The sequence below is a fragment of the Chiroxiphia lanceolata genome, chromosome 1 (genome assembly GCF_009829145.1).
Source record: "Chiroxiphia lanceolata isolate bChiLan1 chromosome 1, bChiLan1.pri, whole genome shotgun sequence".
Taxonomy (NCBI): Eukaryota; Metazoa; Chordata; class Aves; order Passeriformes; family Pipridae; genus Chiroxiphia; species Chiroxiphia lanceolata.
The window spans coordinates 101,293,205-101,311,679 of record NC_045637.1 but is presented as its reverse complement, the minus strand read 5'-3'; the positions used below and the strand labels follow the sequence as shown (position 1 = coordinate 101,311,679).

The 18,475-nt window shown below is 48.9% G+C and overlaps 1 protein-coding gene across 1 annotated transcript; it reads left to right on the top strand.

Annotated features, from left to right (window-relative positions):
• Positions 1-8,767: 8,767 nt before the first annotated feature.
• LOC116786081 (MLV-related proviral Env polyprotein-like) lies at positions 8,768-11,586 on the top strand. The gene is made up of 2 exons (XM_032686415.1): positions 8,768-9,064; positions 10,126-11,586. The coding sequence occupies exons 1-2, from the start codon at positions 8,768-8,770 to the stop codon at positions 11,584-11,586; spliced, it is 1,758 nt and encodes a 585-aa protein (XP_032542306.1).
• Positions 11,587-18,475: the final 6,889 nt, after the last annotated feature.

Here is an 18,475-nt window from a genome sequence, read left to right as displayed (position 1 = left end):
GGTCTGTGAGTTGTATGCTCTGCTGAGATCTCTACAGATGCTGAATGGCAAAGTAGGAACTGTATACAGAGTCTAAGTATGCCTACGGAGTAGTACACACTTTTGGGAAAATATGGAGGAGCGTGGCTTAATCAATGCAAAAGGCCGAGGGTTAGCACATGAGAGCCTGATTAGGGAAATCTTAAAGGCATTGAGAGGTCCAACACAAATTGCTGTGGTGCATGTACAGGGACATCAGAGAGGATTAAAGGTGACAGTAAGGGGAAACAATTTAGCGGATGCTGAGGCAAAAAGAGCTGCTATACTAGTAATAAGTGAGCAAGGGTCAGAGAGTGAACAGGTTCCCAAGTGTTTCAGTGATCAAGAAAAAGAAAAGTTATTGCAGGTCGGAGCAAGAGAAGAGCAGGGAAAGTGGTTGTTGTCTGATGGGAGAGAAGTAATACCTGAGGGCCTGGCTCGTAAAATAATGGGGAAATTACATGGGCAGACACATTGGAGTGTCCAGGCCTTGGTGGATCATTTTGGAAACAGATACGTATGTGTTGGAGTGTATGACATGCTAAGAAGGTTTGGAAGGATGTTTAACATGTAAAAAGGTGAATAGAGGGCAGTTAAGGGAAAAAGTTCAAGGAGGTAGGGAACTAGCAAAGAGACCCTTTGAGAAAATTCAGGTTGATTTCACTGAATTGCCAAAAGTGGGAAGGTACCAGTATCTGCTGGTATTAGTGGACCATCTAACCCACTTTGTAGAGGCTTTCCCCACAACCCGATGTACTGCTAGGGTGGTATCTAAAATATTATTGGAGGAAATTATCCCTAGGTATGGAGTGGTCCAGATTATAGATTCGGACAGAGGGACCCATTTTACCTCAAAGGTAATTAGAGAAGTAACGGAACTATTAGGGACTAAATGGGAATACCATACTCCATGGCATCCACAGAGCTCGGGAAGGGTGGAAAGGATGAACGGTGAAATCAAAAAGCATCTGACAAAGTTAATGCTAGAGATCAAAATGAACTGGGTTAAGTGTCTCCCCTTGACGTTGCTATACATCAGGACTCAACCTCGGATGGACACAGGTATATCGCCTTTCGAGATGATGTATGGTATGTCATATGATTTTGGGGCTCCCATAGATCACCCAAAAGTAGAGGACACTGTCCTTCAGGAATACATCATTGGGCTAATGAGAAGAAGGCATGAGCTGAGGAAGAAGGGGTTGGTGGCTCAGAGACCGCCTCTAGATATGAGTATACACAAATTCCAGCCAGGAGAAAAAGTATTAATCAAAACCTGGAAAGAAAACATCTTTAACTCCACGGTGGGAGGGGCCTTTTGTCGTTCTCCTCACTACAGACACTGCAGTCCGGACAGCTGAGCGAGGATGGACGCATGCCTCCCGAGTTAAAGGACCTGTAACCGACCGTGAGTGGAGAGTCACATCCAAGCCTGGAGACTTGCGAGTGAAAATCAAGAGAGCAGAGCTGATGAATCTTGATGGAGAAGGTGTAAGATCTAGCCTGTATAGTTTCTTTCAGATACCCGAGGGACAGATTTTGAGAAAGGTGAACTTTGCTTCCTGGAGCCTCGAGAGATTGCCTGAACAAAACAGGAGGCTCGGGACTATATAAAAGTGCTGGGACCCAGTTGTGTACCCTTTTGTGCGAAGTAGAGACCAGTGTACCAGAAGAACAAAATCCACACGGTATACCTTGTATAAAACCCAGATTCTACTCATTTTGGTTGGTTGTGTGCAAATGTAAGAGGTGTAGCAGAAAGTGGCGTTGTGTCTCTATAAAGGGACAAGCATATTGCATTAAGTGTAGAACCAGTACTACAGAGTCCATAAGGGAACAAATTGCAAACGCTGAGATATTGAGAGTATTTGCGGAGGGAGTGGCTGGTTCCAGAGACCTGGGAAATATATGAGACTAATTGGACTAGGGCACTAACAGAATTGTGCCGAACTAGATTTTCCTGGAAATTGATGAAACCAAATCGGAGAAGGCATATTGAATTACTGGGGTTAATTGACAGAATCCAAAATTTGAATGTGGAAGAGTCCCATCCCAAATCGGTGGAGAATAATTAGGTGAAACGAGTCTATCCCCTGAAGAATATCACTGCTGCCGGGAAGACAATTGAGTCCTCGTTGTTCCCTGCAAAGGAACAGACAGAGGAAGGCAGAGAGATAAAGCGTGTGGGGAAGAGGTGACTCGAAAGGAAAGGCCACTGATAAAGGGTAAAAGAGGGGACTCAGACAAAAATGGGCAAAATTGGATAATTGTCTTTGTGATTATGTTAGCAAGATCTCTGGGGGATGCCCACCAACCATTCGAGTGGACTCTGACTAGGTCTAAAGGTACAGTAGTGGTTCGTAAGATGATAACAGCTGCAAGTCCAAGGTTTAAACGTAACAGTGTGTGACCTGTTGATTGGCAGCATACCTCAAGGATGCGGCAAGGGAGGAGGTAAACCCTCTATCACGGTAATTAAGGGAGCTACTTATTGGTGTCCAACCTCCAACCCAGGGATGTTGGGGACGAAGAGGAGAACAACCGAGAGGAATGGGAGAAATATCAAGCGTGGAGGAGAATTTATAATTCATAAAGAGACTTTTACCACTGGAATGGACTTTTCCAGCCTAAAAAGGCTGTACATGGACTGGACAGTTATATCCCTGTTACCCCCAGTTGCTTCCAGTTAACCCCAGTTTATTGTTGCGGAGTTATTAGTGTGTTTGTGTCCCTGGTTGTTGTTTTAAAATCCTGTCCTCCATATTGTCTCCTTCCTCCCCTCACAGTTTTCCCGCCAGAGCCTGTTGCTCTCCCCTGCTTTCCCGCTCCTCTGCCTGTGATTGGCTGCAGTTTGCCGCAGTGCAGAGGTAGCTCCCATTGGTCCTTTCCCCCGGAGACCCGAAGTCACCACCCCTCACAGTCCCAATATCCAATCCCTGCCTTTCCTGACCTGTCAATCCTTCCCTCCTCCCCTTGCTTGAGCCCAACCCCTGAAGTTACCCTATATAAGTCTGTGTTTCCCTCAATAAATTTGGCATTACTCCCTCACCCTCAACTGTGTCCTAGCCTTTTTGTAGTGCCCTATCCTTCTCCTTTCAACCCACGAGCTGTGGCACTTGGCGCCCAACGTGGGGCACAGTTGAGGGCTCTCATATTGAGAGAACTCCTGTGCCAACACTTGGGCTCAGGCGACCTTCAGGAGGGAAGATCGCTCAGCCAGCTCTCCCCTGCACAGCGGACGACTGTGGACTGCGAGAAGTCGCACGGGTCGCGCACCGACTGAAGGTGAGCTACAGGGGACATCCCTAATCCCTTCACCCAATACCAACCCCCGTAACTAAAAATTACAGAAGGGAGGAATTACACCAGGAAGCGTCGAGAAACCAGCTTAACACCATGGGACTCACGCTGTTCACCTCCCAAAATTCGTTTATCGGCGCCTCAAAGATTTTATAATTGAGCACGGTCACCCTTTGGACAAAAAGTCAGCTAAAGCCCTCGCCAAATGGCTCGATCGCCACAACCACCACGTAAATGACAACACATCATTTGACACGTGGCAAGCCATTGGATTCCAACTGTGGCGAGAGGGGGAGAAGGGTGACCAGCTCGCCAAAAAGGCGCAGATAGCCTGGAGGCTTGTTCTGATGGTGCTTCAGCACCAAATGATGAGCAAGAACATCAGCAGTAACACCCACAGTGCTGAATCCTCCAAGTCACTAGAAAAAGACAAGAAAGATACCGACAGAGACACTTTTACTACGGAGAAGAACACTGTAAAGCCCGGGGGAGATGGAGGGAGGGAGAGAAAAGACCGCAGCTCACAAAATGGCTGGCGAGAGTCGGACAGTGAATCCCAAGATGGCGGGAGGGTGCAAAGAAAAAGATCGCGTCGATCTCAGAAAAGCGGCGAGGAGGCGGGGTCCCCAATCGCGCGGGAAAAGTCAAGGCGGGAAAGACGGAGGCGAGCTTCCGTAACCACACCCACAGCTCCGCCTCCACCCCCATACACCCGCGCGCGGAGCCCCTCCTCAGACGCATCCTCTTCCACATCCGCTTCTGCCACTTCTGACTCCTCCCCTGAGCCATCTCCCTCCCGGAAACCACGGGGTGCAGTGGGCAGGGCCAAGGCAAAGACCACTGATAACATCCGGCAAGATGGCCACGCCCACAAGGGCCGAGCCACCGAGGCCTACCCGGCCTGCCGGCACCCCCACCTGGACTGTCACTGGGCACCGTACTCCCCGGAGGAGCCGTCCACCGCTCCAGACATTTGGAAAGCTTTCCGGGAAGACGCAGCGAGTGCCCAGGACGTAGAATTTTTAAAAGCTTTCCCTGTTTACTACGAAGAGGGCAAAACACCAGAGTGGCGTCCAATTTCGTACCCCATGCTAAAAGACATCAAAAAAGCAATAGTGGAGTACGGATTGGGCGCCCCCTTTACCCTCGGTTTACTTGAACCTTTCTTTTTAGCATACACCTTAATTCCCTTCGACATTCGGGCAGTGATGGGAGGTCTGCTGACCACCGTGCAGGCCTCGGTGTTCGAAGCGGAGTGGAGAAAGAAAGTAGTGGCTTACGTGAACGACAAGATGGAGAGGCGAGGCATTCCCCCACGGCAAGCAGTAGACATGCTTTATGGGGAAGGAGATTACGCGCGCAGAGGGGATCAAGCGAGATTAGACCCCAAATTGTTAGAGGCATCAAAAGAATTGGCATTAGAGGCCCTAAAGAAGGTGGCTGATGCTTATGTGCCGACCCCCTCCTTTACGATGATTAATCAAGGCCTAAAAGAATCGTTCACTGATTTCATAACCAGGCTAAAAGAGGCTATTGCCAGGCAAGTCCCAACCAAAGAATGCCAGGAAATTCTATTTAATAAATTGGTTATCGAAAAGGCAAATGAGGACTGCCAAAAAGCTTTGAAGCTTCTAAAAAATCCCACTCTGCTTGAGATGATTGAGGCGTGTAAAAATATAGGGTCCCATTCCCATAAAGCACGTCTACTGGCTGCTGCTTTCACAGGGCCTAATCATTGCTTTGAGTGTGGGGAGAAAGGGCACTTCAAAAAAACTACTGCCCCCCGCCTCTCGGCATCCACACCCAACCTACCAAAGACGCTATGCAAGAGGTGTGGAAAGGGACGGCATTGGACAGCTAGTTGCCGGTCCCTCACAGACGTCAATGGTGAACCCCTCCCTCCTTGTCGTTCACCTAAGCTACGAAAAAGAGTCACCTTTTCTTCGCTACCGGATGTAAGACAATTTGATGGGGAACAGTCGGGAAACGGGGAGCAGAGCGCCTGTGGGGGCGCGACGACACAATTGACCCCCCCATCTGCGCTCTGCTCTGCGCACGGCCTCCCAAGCAACTCTCCAACAATAAGAGAGCCGTCCCCTGAACGAGTTCCCGTCAGCAATCAGAACACTCCTCTCCCATGGATAATTTTGTTTACTAGTCACCCAACCTTATGTTTGAGTTCTTCCGAACACCTGGTTAGAGTAACCCCATCAACCCCTGTAAATCCAGACGAAACATACTTAATAACATCGCATCTTTCGGCAATGGACAAAGGAATTAGTGTGGTGCCTACACTGCTGACTGAGTTGAATGACACAAATATTGCCATCTATCTAACTGTCCATCTTCCTCCCATACAGCTGGAAGAGCGCTCCCCTGTAGCTAAGATGGTCTCTATAGAAGATCTGCTGCGTGTGCTGTCTCCAGACGAGGAGCAGAGGAAAGAAGAACAGAAAGAGGTCCTCTGGACCACGACTGTTAGATCCTCTCGTCCTCTGCTCACATGTCTTGTGTATTATCCACAGCCTAAACAGCCGCAGCAGATCAGAGTAGAAGGCCTCTTAGACACGGGAGCAGACGTAACCATCGTCGCTTCCAGAAACTGGCCGCACGAGTGGCCTGCCCAAACAGCGTTCGTGCGAGTCAGCGGCGTGGGAGGGACTCAGCAACCAGTTAGGAGTAAGGAGGCACTCACAGTCTACGGGCCAGAAGGTAGGCCAGCTTCTCTGCAACCCTACATTTTAGACATACCAATCACTTTGTGGGGGCGGGACGCCATGGAACAGTGGGAGCTCACTTTGAGCTCCCCATCCCAGGAGCAAAATTTTTAGGAGGGGTCACTGAAGTGTTGCAGCTCCCCAGACTGAGTTGGAAAACAGAGACACCAGTCTGGGTTGATCAGTGGCCCCTACCTACCAAAAAGCTGCAAATTCTGAACAACCTCGTGAATCAAGAATTGGCTAAAGGACACCTGGAGCCTTCCACCAGTCCCTGGAACACTCCAGTGTTTGTCATCCAAAAATCCTCAGGTTCTTGGAGATTTCTCCAAGACCTGCGCAAAGTGAATGAAGTCCTCGAACCAATGGGAGCCCTTCAGCAGGGAATGCCATCACCATCCATGCTCCCTGCTGAATGGCCCCTAGTGGTCATTGATATTAAGGACTGTTTTTTTCATATATTTCTAGATCCGGCTGATTTGGTCAAATTCGCCTTTTCCGTCCCTGCCATCAATGCTTGCGAACCCCACCGCAGGTATCAGTGGCGGGTGCTTCCTCAGGGGATGAAAAATTCCCCAACACTCTGCCAAATGTTCGTGGCAGAAGTGTTGAGGCCAATTCGACAGAAATTTCCACAATCAATCATCTTCCATTATATGGACGATGTGTTGATTTGTGCAAAAACACAATTGGCAGTAGAGAAAACTCTAAATTTCACAGTTCTGGCGCTAAAAAACAAAGGATTGGAAATATCCCCTGAGAAAATTCAAAAGGAAGCACCCTGGAGGTACCTTGGGCTCAAAATTACAGAAAAAACTATTAAACCTCAATCAGTAGAAATTGACAACCGAGTCCAAACTTTAAATGACCTCCAAAAGCTACTGGGAGCCATAAATTGCGTAAGGCCTGTGCTGGGGATCACAACCAATGATCTGCACCCCCTCTTCGAGCTGCTAAAAGGAGACGCTGACCTATCTTCACCCCGCTTCTTAACACCTGAAGCAAAACAGTCTTTGTCCATTGTCGAAACAAAAATTTCTCAGAGACAATCATGTAGGAGGAAGGAGGGACTGCCATCCTCCTTAGTTATCATCCGTGAAAACAGACAACCTCTGGCCTTACTAGGCCAATTTACTTCAGACAACAAAGACTTCTGTTTGTGGGAGTGGATATTCCTCCCGCACCAATTCGGAAAAACTATCACTACATTTCCAGAAATGATTGGCAAAATCATCTTCAAAGGCCGCACTAGATGTCTAGAACTCAGTGGAGAAGAACCAGATTTCATCTACCTTCCACTGACTTCTGAACATCTAGATCAACTGCTGCAAACTTCCACAGATTTTCAAATAGCCATTGGGGGTTACACGGGAGAGATTCGGTTACACCTCCCGGCGTGCCCATTTATTCAAAGATTAATCCAAATTCCGTTAAAATTAAAAATTGTACAGTCAAATTTACCAATAAAAAATGCAAAAAAAAACCATTTTCACACCGATGGCTCAGGGAGAACCGGCAACGCTGTGATTGTCTGGCGAGAAAACAACAATTGGCAACAAGATATTCACAGAGTGCAGGGTTCCCCTCAAATAGTGGAACTTTCAGCAGTTGTGCGTGCCTTCCAAATTTTCTGTAGTGAACCAATTAATATTGTCTCTGATTCGGCCTATGTCGTTGGTGTGGTCAAAAGAATTGAAAATTCGTATCTAAAAGAAGTTTCAAATGAAAATTTATTCAGATTATTAACTAAATTGGCATTTTTAATTCAGGTCCGAAAATTCGGCTTTTTCGTTGTCCACACCAGGTCACACACTGCTCTGCCAGGTCCTGTGGCGGAGGGAAACCAACGTGCCGACCATCTGGCAGGTATGGTAGTCACCCCAAATTTATACCAGCAAGCGAAATTATCCCATGAGTTCTTTCACCAGAATGCGCGATCGCTGCAAAAACAATTTGGCCTCAAAATTTCTCAAGCTAAAGAAATATTAAAGACATGCCCTGACTGCCAGAATTACACACCACTTACCCCTGAAGGAACCAACCCAAGGGGTCTAGTGGCGTTAGAAATATGGCAGTCAGATGTTACGCATGTAGCAGAATTTGGAAAATTAAAATATGTCCACGTATCGATTGACACTTTTTCAGAAATGATTGTAGCCACCGCGCATCCTGGTGAAAAGAGCCGTGATGTAAAAAGACATTTCCTGTCTGCATTCGCTAGGATGGGTGTACCGAAACAAATAAAAACTGATAACGGACCATCCTACGTGTCTGCAGACACGAAAAGGTTCTTCGAACAATGGGGGGTGCACCATACCACTGGAATCCCTCACAATCCCACAGGACAAGGCATAGTAGAACGTGCCCACCAAAACATAAAAATTACTCAAAAACAAAAAGGGGGAGTATGGGCCTGACTCCCCAAGAAAAATTAGATAAAGTCATGTATGTTTTAAATTTTTGAATATGCTAGAGGAATACGAAAACTCGCACAAACAGAAGTCCAGCACAAAAGCACTTTACATCAGAACTAAGTTCCACAGAAATGACATCACAAAAAGCAAAAATTATGTACCGGGACCCGCTGACAGAGAAATGGACGGGCCCTTTCCCCTTGATCACCTGGGGGAAGGGCTACGCGTGTGTTTCAGGTCCAGAAGGGCCAAAGTGGGTCCCAGCTCGACGCATCAAGATCGCGCAAGAGCAAGAAAAGACATAGAAACACCGGCAACATGAAATCCACAAACGTTATCCTCCACGCCATCATCCTTCTCGGAATAGCTCCTCTCATCGCGCCAATCCCACTAAAGCTGTGGATGGACCAACCCAAAGAGAACTTGTGGGTAACACTGGCCAAGGCAACGGGCACAGACACCCTGTGTCTGTCCTTGACCAGTGCAGCCAGTCCATTCAGGACATGCCTGGTGGGAGTCCCCATAACACCGGGGGAATGGGACGCGTTCGTCTCCCAGACACGATTCCGCGGGGCGATGCCACTCAACTCCCCTAATCTCGCCCAAGCGATTGCGGCACTTACTTTCATTGATATTCCGTTTCAAGAAATAGACCTCTTAGGTTGTCTCCCTACCCTTGCTTGTGTTATGTTTCATAGGTATACCCAACCCGTTTTGTTCCCAATTGGTCTCGAAAAATTATCGCTGTGTGTATCCTGACCCTTTCTGTCGTTATCCTTTTATGTATTTGTTTACCTTGTTTTCTTGCTTTCATTCGAAAGTCACTAGTTTCCACCATAAGTGCCAATGTCGCTGCGGCTTCAAAAAACAAAGAAGGGGGAGATGTTGGGGACGAAGAGGAGAACAACCGAGAGGAATGGGAGAAATATCAAGCGTGGAGGAGAATTTATAATTCATAAAGAGACTTTTACCACTGGAATGGACTTTTCCAGCCTAAAAAGGCTGTACATGGACTGGACAGTTATATCCCTGTTACCCCCAGTTGCTTCCAGTTAACCCCAGTTTATTGTTGCGGAGTTATTAGTGTGTTTGTGTCCCTGGTTGTTGTTTTAAAATCCTGTCCTCCATATTGTCTCCTTCCTCCCCTCACAGTTTTCCCGCCAGAGCCTGTTGCTCTCCCCTGCTTTCCCACTCCTCTGCCTGTGATTGGCTGCAGTTTGCCGCAGTGCAGAGGTAGCTCCCATTGGTCCTTTCCCCCGGAGACCCGAAGTCACCACCCCTCACAGTCCCAATATCCAATCCCTGCCTTTCCTGACCTGTCAATCCTTCCCTCCTCCCCTTAAGCTTGAGCCCAACCCCTGAAGTTACCCTATATAAGTCTGTGTTTCCCTCAATAAATTTGGCATTACTCCCTCACCCTCAACTGTGTCCTAGCCTTTTTGTAGTGCCCTATCCTTCTCCTTTCAACCCACGAGCTGTGGCACAGGGAAGTCATACTGTAATTACCCAGGACACTATCACTGTGGGTATTGGGGATGCGAGACCATAGCCTAGCATGGAGACCTGAGAGACCCGATAGGTATCTCAGAGTGCAGTGGGGATCCCCACATTGCCAGCCACCTCAATTTGGAGGACTTGTGCTCCCTAATGACCCATCTAACTGTGAATATCTACAGGTGCAGGTCCTAAATCATGAAGATAGAGGATGGTTAACAGGACGAACCTGGGGAGTCAGATTGGATAGACTCTATGCAGACCCAGGAGAGTATATAACTATAAAGAAACAGCCACTAACTGTCTATTCTCAGCCTCTAGGACCCAATTTAGAAATGAAAGCATTCCGGGACAACATGAGAGACAAAGAGAAAGAGAAAGCACAGGTAATCTCTGCTGGTTCAATGCCACAACAACCCAAAGCCACACAAGTTCCTTTTGCTAAAGTAAGTGAGAAAGAAAAAGTTATACCAGGAGGAACTGAAACTCTACTAAATATGGTAGAGGTTTCCTATCGAGCCATAAACTACACTGACCCAGAAATGACCGAGTCTTGTTGGCTGTGCTATGACGTGAGACCTCCCTTTTATGAAGGAATAGGACTGAATCAAACCTTCAGTCTAAGCACTGAAGATGACCCGAGCCAATGCAGATGGGGAGAGAGAAACATAGGTCTCACGATGTCACAGGTCAGTGGGCAAGGGATGTGCATTGGGCATGTTCCTTCAGACAGCACTGAATTATGTAGCACTGAGATAAAGGAATTAAAGAAAGGGGAAAACAAATGGGCTATACCTTATCAGGGTGGATGGTGGATATGTTCGAAATCTGGTCTAGTTCCGTGTGTGTCTCTACTCGTGTTTGAAAAGAATAATGAATTTTGTATTCAGATAACTGTTTTACCCCATATGTTGTACCGGTCCGAAGAATCAGTATTAGAATCGTGGGAAATGAGTAAGCATAAGATACAGAAAAGAGAACCAATAAGTGTAACCATAGCAATGATTCTGGGATTGGGAGCCACGGGTACTGGGATTGCCTCTTTAGTCCAGCATAGCCATGGACTGACTGCCTTAAGGGCAGCAGTGGACGAAGATCTAGATAGAATAGAAAAATCTATTTCCTATCTGGAAACGTCTCTAAATTCCTTATCCGAGGTAGTTTTACAGAACAGACGAGGGCTGGACTTACTTTTCCTACAACAGGGAGGCTTGTGCGTGGCCTTAGGAGAAGAATGCTGTTTTTATGCCAGTCATTCAGGGGTTATCAAGGAGTCTATGACCAAACTGCGGGAGGGAATAATACAAAGAAAAAGGGAGAGAGATACCTCCTATAATTGGCTGGATAATTGGCATAATCAGTTCCCTTGGCTAACAACATTGATTTCAACCCTAGCAGGACCTGTGTTAATGCTGTGTGCGACGCTGATTTTTGGACCTTGTATTTTAAACAGAGTTATGAATTTTATCAAAGACAGAGTTGAAACTGTGCAGTTACTGACAGTAAAGCAACAATACGAGGACATGAGTGGGGGATCTCTTGAGGAAGATCACGCCTCTCTATTAGAAATAGCTAAAGAGGCTGTAATTGAATTCGATCAGCAAATTTACGAGGAAATTAGGAGGGGGGATTGTGATAAGTAAAACCAAGGAAATTTGCTGATCAATTGTGAGAATTAATGAAGGTTGCTATATTGTATTAACTGCCCGGTTCATAATCATAAGTTTAGTGTTATGCAATGTTAAACCACAAAGTTCTGTTTGCTGCGGATGACTAACACAACGCAATAATGATTTAGCACTTTACGGTCTAAAAACGGTTTTGCCTAAGCATATTAATAGAGACCAAAATGGAGGGGCTGACCACGAGGAACCCGGGTGATCAACCGTCATCCTGATGGAAAATTCCAGGACCCCGGACCCATAGAGACTAAGGACTTTGAAATCATTGGTGGGCACCCCTCGGCAACAGCAATTGCCCGCGAAAGGAGGAACCAACCCCACATTTGCCCGCGAAGAGGGAACCAAGCAGGATACAGCCCGCGAAACCTCCACCAATGAGGGGATGACGTGACTTTGGGGGGAGGTGGTTTTCGAAGGGTATAACTGGTGCTGTTTCTGTTCCCCTTCTTGTGGAATTGTCAAGCTTTGTATTTCGAGTAAGAAGGGAGTGGGAGAAACAGATACGTTTTGGCAACAGCAAAATACTTCAAAGAATATTAAGCTGTGAATATTATTTAATTTTACAAAGTCAAAATTATTTTTTTCCATTTGAAATTTTCTTTTGCTTAATAAGATTTGTCTAATAAACAGTGTTGATACCAGGGAAGTACACTCCAGAAATGCCCACTCAAACAATTCTACCTCTCTTTCCCACTTCTTGTCTGTCCCTACTGAGATACTTCCTTGACACCTGGTGGTACAGTGTCCTCCAAACGCCAGAGCAAAAAGCAGGAAAATATCTTCACTGAAATGGTTGAAAATATCTTCGCTGAAATGGCTGACAAGTGCTTGAACAGGCTGCCCAGGGTAGTGGTAGAGTCAGCATCCCTGGAGGTATCTCAGATCTGCAGGTGACGCACTTAGGCCCATCCCTTAGAGGTGGCCTTGGCAGTGCTAAGTTTGCATTTGGACTCCATAGCCTTAGAGGTCTTTTCCAATATAATTCTATTCCAGCCTGATTCTGTGATTCAATGGTTCTAGTCTCTCTACATACTGAGTCTCCAAATTTGTGAAGAATCAGGTAGGAAAGAGAAATGCACAGTTGCAAAGGAGTAGCCTCATCCTACAGAGATTTAAACCTGACAGTGACACACAGTAGAACCAAGGCTTACAGGGCTCTGTTATTAATGGATCCAGTGGAAATACAAATCTTTTTAAAAAAAGCATCCCATCCTGCTTATTAATAAGAAAAGGCTGGTCAGGAAAACCCAGGGTCAGCCAGGCCAACTCCCAGTGGTATAGGAGATGGCTCTAAGGATGCTCAGGTAAGGCCTTGATCCAAGGAGATAAATGATTGGTTGGTTTTTTAACCTTTTCCTCCTGGCAAGAACTTTGTGCAGAGGCTGGCCAGAAATGTCAGGATGTGTTTGCCTCTCCAGTGGTGTAGACAAGCAGCATTGTGAATAGAGGTGGTGAGCAGACTGGATCCAAGACAAACAGGAGACGCAGGCAGGTGGGACACGAGCAGGATGGAGCGAGGAGTGGGGCCAGCAGCCAGCACGGGACCCTGGACAACACCGGCTGGACTGGACCAAAACCAACGCTGGGCACTGCCTAAAATACCCCCCGCTGGGCGCTCACTAGCCATCTTGGCTCGGGGCAGAACTTTCCACGATGTCGATTGGTTAAGCTGCTGGTATCCAGGCAGGCTGGCTCTGCCAAGCCAGGAAAACGTAACAACTCTCTGTTGGAGACTCTCCAGGGGTGCCAGCAAGCAGTCGAAAACATCGCTGTAGGTCGATGAAGACACCCCTGCCAAGAGCTAAAGTCAGCGTTCGCCAGCTTAAGTCACTGGGCTCCGGAGGAGACTGCTGGTAGCCTGCAAAACTTACACTTGGCACCCAGGAACCTCAGCTGATGGAAATAGCTTCCTTAGTGTGAAGTGGTTAATTGCCCCTTGTGCAATTTTAACAGGTTCAAAGAAGCCTTGCCCAAGGCGCTTAAGTGCCCCTTAACACCTATTGTGAATCAGCGGAGCGGCTAATTACCAGTTGTTTATTGCCCCGGTCAATGTAAAAACAAAGTAGCAAGTCAGAGATGAACCAATCTCTTACATGACCACCCCATTGTGCCCATCACCCCCGACCCAGTGAGGCTGTAGAGAGGAAAAACTCTGACTTTAAAACCAAACTGGCAAGAACTTTGTGCAGAGGCCGGCCTGAAATGTCAGGATGTCTTTGCCTCTCCCAGTGGCCTAGACAAGCAGCACTGTGAATAGAGAACTTGGGCCGTCATCGCACAAGATTTTAGTGGGCCGACCCACGTTGCCAATTTACAAAGCACCCTTCCCTGTCACACAAACTTAAAAGTAACAAGTACTGCTCTTCTAAAAGAAAAGTGCTTGGACTGACGACTCCAAATGATTATAAAAGGCAGAGGCACGAAGGAATGATGGGACAGCACGGCCCATGCAGCCCATTTCTTCGCCTGATGCCATGTTCCTGAGGGGGGTGAAAAGCCTGCTCTGACGGCCCCAGGTTCGGAAGGTGTGTTGTCGAGGGCGTTGGCATGGAGCAGTGGGCTGCAACATCAACGTTCCGTAGACTATGACCTCTCATCCCTGGCTGCCCGTATCTGGGCACCGGCAGAACCTGGCTCAGACTCGCTGGCGCCTGGGGTCCTGCCGGGCGTGCCTGGGAGGACCGGAAGGCTGCGAAGTCGTTGGAGGTTGCCATTGGCAGCTTTCAGTGCTCATCCCCGAGCTATTATTGCCCATTTCCCCGGCCCTGCCTGGTTCAGGCAGCCGGGTACTGTGAGGAGTGCTTGCAGTAGCACAGGTAGGCTGTGCGGGAAACTTCCGCTGCCTCCCTGGGACAGCAAGTGACCATTTTGCAGTCACTTGACGCCAGCAAGAGGGAACGGCTCCTGCACTCAGCTCTCCCCAGCCTGCTGCAACATGGCCGAGGAGACACCGTGGAACTGCCCTGTCTGCCGTGAGGCTGAAGGAGAGGTGGCTTCTATAATGCCCTGTCTCCACGTCTTCTGCCTGGGCTGCATTGTGCGCTGGGCAAAGAAGATGCCCTCGTGCCCCCTTTGCAGGCAGGCTATCCACGCCATCATCTACTCTGTGCGGTCAGAGGAAGACTTTTTGGAGGTAGTCCTTGAACACCCCTCGAACCCAGTGGTTGCTGACCAGGAGGATGAGGAGGCGGATGAGGAGCAGATGCCAATATACGTAGCTGGCTTCCCTGCGGAGCTCTGGGCAACGTTTTTCCAGGAGTCCCCAGAAATCCTGGAGCCTCTGCTGCCCTGGCTGAACCAGGAGCTGTCGGCGTTGTTCAGTGCCCACTGGTGGGAAGAGGCTCTGGCAGAGAGCACCATCTTGGCAAATCTGTGCCGCTTTGGACTGAACGAGGAGGTCTTGGTCCGGGAGCTGCAGCCCATCCTGGAAGACCACACCGAGGCTTTTGTGCGCCAGCTCATCAGCGTTGCCGCTGACAGGTGCACTGATCAGATCCGGCGGCAGATGGGCCTCCTGGACTCCCATACTGATGAGGAGCAGGACAGCCCCCCAGCCAGCCCTGGACCCTCTGCCCCTCGTGAGAGGACTCCCAGCCCCAGCCTGGTCTCCTCCCGTGGCCCTGCAGTCTCCAGTGCGGAGGAGGAGGAGGAGGAGGAGGACACCAGCACATTGGAGGCCCCTCTCCGTGGAAGTCCTGGACGCTCTCCATCTCCACTTGCCCCTGCAGAGCAGGAGCAGCCCCAGGACGAGGCAGCAGCAGTAGCAGGTCCCTCTGGCCAGGGCTGCACCCGCAGCCCCTCCCCTCCTGGCCAAGACAGGGACTGCTTGCCCGGGGGGCCCCGGCGCCCCCAGAAGAGGAGGGCCTCTGGCCCACAGGACCCTCCCCAGCCCTGCAAGAGGCCGTCCCGCCGTCGGCGGAAGCGACTAACACATAGTTCAAGAAAAAAGAAATAAAATTTTGTTTCTCAGACTCAGTCTCTGGGTGTTGCTTTCTCTCCCTTCTCCTGGTGCCTTCTCCCTTTCCCCTCATGCCCCACCATAGGCGGCAATCACCTGCTTTTGGGCATGGCCACGGGTCCCTGGAACCTCAGGGCCACATGCATGGCATCTTCTCCTGCAGGAAATCCCACTGCAGCTGCACACCAACAGTGCAGTAGGTGCTGAGGGCAGAGTGGGCAGGAGGGACAGCTGGTTTACCAGAAGAACAATGCCCTCAGCTGCACCCAGTTCCTTCTGCTCTGCTCTGGTTTCTCAACATCATCCGGGGCAACCTCACTCATCGGAAGGCTTTCAAGGATGCACACCAAATGGGCAGGGGCGTCTGAGCCAGAGGCAAGTCTTGGAGTAACAGGATTCAGCAGGTGAGAAGGGAAGAAGATAGAGGCTGAATAGGGCTGCTGGATGCAAAGATCCAGAACATCTGGAGCTGCCCAAGGCTCTCAGCCCTTCTCTGCTGGGTGGCAGTGGCAAGACCAAGAGGATTCCTTTGGGAGGAGCCCTGCAGAGCTTTCTGTTCCCATCCCCTGCAGAGGCAGGGGTCAGCAGATGTAAGAAATGGCATGAAGACATGTTGCCAGGGTTCCCAGTGCTTTGGAGCACCCACTGGTGTCCTACCAGACACGGGAAGGAATTGTCTTCAAGGTCAATTAGATTGGGGGCATGTGGCCACTCTCGGAAGCCCCTGAGATGGCGCCAGGTTGAGGCAAAGTAGGGCTTGAGCACCTCCTGGGAGTTGAATCGGCCTGGGGGACAAGTAGGCGGCAGGTCTTGCTCACATGCTCAGGGAATAGCTGATCGCAAGCACTGGGGTCAGAAAGGAATTTTTCCCCAGGCAGATTGACATTGGTCCCCAGAGAGTTTTGCCTTCCTCTGCAGCATCAAGCCTGACCACTGGTCTTGGCTTCTTTGGGCTATTTTGGCTGAGCTGCTGTCTTCTGCTCAGGCCTCATGAAGATGGCTTCTCATGTCCTGCAGCTTGGGAGAGAAAGCCTTTTTTTTTATTCTACGGTGGGCTGCAATTGTCCCCAGGGGTTTTTTTTACCTTCCCCTGAAGCCCTGAGCCTACCCCTTTGCCAGGACTCCTTTGGGCCGTTTTGGCCAGGTACTGCTGCTCATGCTCCACAAAGGTGGCCCTTGTACGCCACCTCCACAGGGAGAAAGCTTCCTAGACTTCCAGGGTGGGCCCCACGGGTGGTGGTACCAGGCTCTCCTGTCCATCTTTCCCAGCTTTCAACACTGCTCTAAATCAGTCCAGCTCAATGGCAAGGGATGCAGGGTTTAGAAAGAGCTCCATGGCAGCTCCTAATTGTTCCCCCCCAAGCTCTGCCACGTGGCACCAAGGCAGTGCCCATCTCTGCACATGCATGGGTCTCTAAGGGCATTATTCCCATGCGGATAAGGCACCAGAGCCAGCCCATTGTCAATGCCAGTACAAGCTTGCACTTCTGGGCCATAAATAATTCCTTGTCAACTGTGTTTCCCAGAGAAAGGGGAACCAAGTCATACTTATTCCTGCCTTCATGTGTTTATCAGGGGTTTCGGGCTTTATCATTGTAGGTACCCATTTCCTGTCCCTGACTGAACTCCTGTGACTTGGGCTCACACATCTAATGTCTACCAAAATAAAAGGGTCTTTTCTCTCTCCATGCTTTATCTTTTCTCTCTACATTTTAATTTGTACCTATTGTTTGTGGTGCTCCATTGGTCCTCTTTGGGAAACTTTTGGAAGACCTCCATGTGGCAATGGATTTGTCATATACAGGATGGAAGAAGTCCTGTCAGAGATGGACTAGTGAAGAAAATGAAAACAGTTCAAATGTTATAGAAACCGAAGTTTTTAAGGTGGCTTAAACAGGTTTTCAAATGGCTTTTACCTTTTTGCAGAGTCACTGTCTCCCTCTTCCCGACACCCCCTGTGCAGCTATTGTCTCCCATACAGAGTGTCCTGGGAAGGTGTCCTGCGGTGTTTCTCATTGGTCCCTTGTTAACCCCTTCCTATTGGCTGTTGACTCTTTACCTGATGGTTTTTTCTATGTGACCCTGAACTTGTGATTGGTCCCCTTTTGACCCTCCTGAAAGCCTTATAAACCCCTACCCCACAATAAACTTCCTCTTTCGTCCGTCCCTCCCTGGTGGTCTGTGTGCTCCTTGCGGGGTCGCAGGGCCACGTGCTGGGGGGCAGGGGGAAGAGCATTCACCTCGCAGGTAATGGGCTAGCAGCCTAAGGCCTGGAGGTCTCCCCCATCCCACTAATCCGTCGTAAATGGTGCCACGTGGTGAGGCAACGATTGTTTGAACTCTTCTATGAAGATATAAGCAGTCCTAACGCACAAACGGGGGCGAGTTTGTGTTCCAACGACGGACCGGCGACTAAGCGGCAAGGTATTAGCAGGCTGCATCACCACGCGGCATAGCAGTCTGTTTTGAATACCTCAACCTTCCTCGCAACCCGCAGGCAGGAGCAGGCGCCGGCATATTCCCTTAAAAAAAAAAAAAAAAAAGGGGGCACCCCTCTCTAAGACTGAAAAAGAGCACTATAAGTGTTTGAAAAATTTACTAAGTTGTAATGGGAAATCGACTAACAAAACAGCTTTAAAATGCCTTTCCAAAGTTATGGTTAAAAATGACTTTAAACTTCCTTTCTGTCTGACGACTAAAGATTGGGACCTACTAGGCAGACAGATTTGGATGGCTGTAAATTCCAACGATAAAGCAGCAGTACATGCCAGCATAGCTTGGACTCACGTGTTAGCAATACTTGAAATGCAACAGAACAGTTCCAAGCCCCTAGGGGAGAACACCGCAGCTTCCCTCCTGGGTCGAGGAGAAAGGGGGCGACCGAAGTCGCCG